The sequence below is a fragment of the Austrofundulus limnaeus genome, unplaced genomic scaffold (genome assembly GCF_001266775.1).
Source record: "Austrofundulus limnaeus strain Quisiro unplaced genomic scaffold, Austrofundulus_limnaeus-1.0 Scaffold1311, whole genome shotgun sequence".
NCBI classification, from domain to species: Eukaryota; Metazoa; Chordata; class Actinopteri; order Cyprinodontiformes; family Rivulidae; genus Austrofundulus; species Austrofundulus limnaeus.
In genome coordinates, this window is record NW_013953713.1 from 75,696 (window position 1) to 77,062 (window position 1,367).

Genomic DNA, 1,367 nt, shown 5'->3' on the forward strand with positions numbered 1-1,367 from the left:
TGTGTGTGTGTGTGTGTGTGTGTGTGTGTGTGTGTGTGTGTGTGTGTGTTCAGGTGTTCAGAGACATGACGGTAGGTGAAGGTGAGATGGTGTGTGTGGAGCTGGTGGCCAGCGACAAGAGCAACACCTTCCAGGGGGTCATCTTCCAGGGCTCCATCCGCTAYGAGGCGCTCAAGAAGGTTTACGATAACCGGGTGAGAAACCTGCAGAGCGCTGTTCACACTCTTAGTTGACATGCTAACACTGTTAGCTCACATGCTAACACAAAACCATGTGCATAAAACATGACAAAAACATGCAAACAGCCCCACCTCTAATGAACATGTTAGTGAAGTGTTTTTATGCACAGAAACACTTTTAGCCTGTGCTGCTAATAGTTAGCATAATAGTTAGCTGGTTTTCTGGCTACAGCACGGTCCGGTTCACAGATTTGAGCTTTACTTGTTAATCAATAGAATGCTAGTAGTTTTAGTAGCATCTGGCTAATGTTTGCTATTAGCAGGATAAAAAAATATTTTCAGCTTAAACACACAGAACAACCAACAGACGTGTTAGCAGTTTATTGTTGTACACAAGTAGCTGTATTAGCTGTTATCATGCTAATATAGCAATTGTTAGATTAGCATGAGCTGTTTTGTATCAATTAGCAGAATGCTACTGTAGCCATATAGCCAGATGATTTTATTTAGGCTGTGGATAAAAACGTAWCTGTGTTGTTAGTTTCAGTTGATAAATGTTCAGTAGTTAATGTTAGTAATAGGCTAAAGTTAGCATCTTGCTAATATGAATGTTTTGTTAGTTACTGGGTGTTACTAATTGGGCTCATTGATAGCTTTACAATGTTAGCAGTCTGTTATTGCTAGCTGGTAGCAGTGTTAGCCATTAGCTAATAGATTTTGCTGGTCGGTATATAAAAAGTTCACTTATGTAGCCATCTAGGATGTTGGTAATGTTAGCAGATCGATAATGTTAGCAGATTGGTAATGTTAGCAGATTGGTAATGTTAGCAGTGTGGTAATGTTAACAGATTGGTAATGTTAACAGATTGGTAATGTTAACAGATTGGTAATGTTAGCAGTGTGGTAATGTTAGCAGTGTAGTAACGTTAGCAGTGTGATAATATTAGCAGATTGGTAATGTTAGCAGTGTGGTAACATTAGCAGTGTGTTAATGTTAGCAGTGTGGTAATGTTAGCAGTGTGGTAGTGTTAGCAGTGTGGTAGTGTTAACAGATTGGTAATGTTAGCAGTGTGGTAATGTTAGCAGTGTGGTAACGTTAGCAGTGTGTTATTGTTAGCAGTGTGGTAATGTTAACAGATTGGTAATGTTAGCAGATTGGTAATGTTAGCAGATTGGTAATGTTAGCAG

At 39.2% G+C, this 1,367-nt stretch overlaps 1 protein-coding gene across 1 annotated transcript in view; it reads left to right on the forward strand.

Moving 5' to 3' along the window:
• Nucleotides 1-1,367, forward strand: part of kiaa0930 — a gene marked incomplete in the record, with an annotated part of 16,928 nt that overhangs the window by 7,427 nt on the left and 8,134 nt on the right. Inside the window, 1 exon segment of the mRNA XM_014031759.1 lies at nucleotides 54-194. Within this exon segment, the coding sequence (XP_013887213.1) occupies nucleotides 54-194 (141 nt within the window).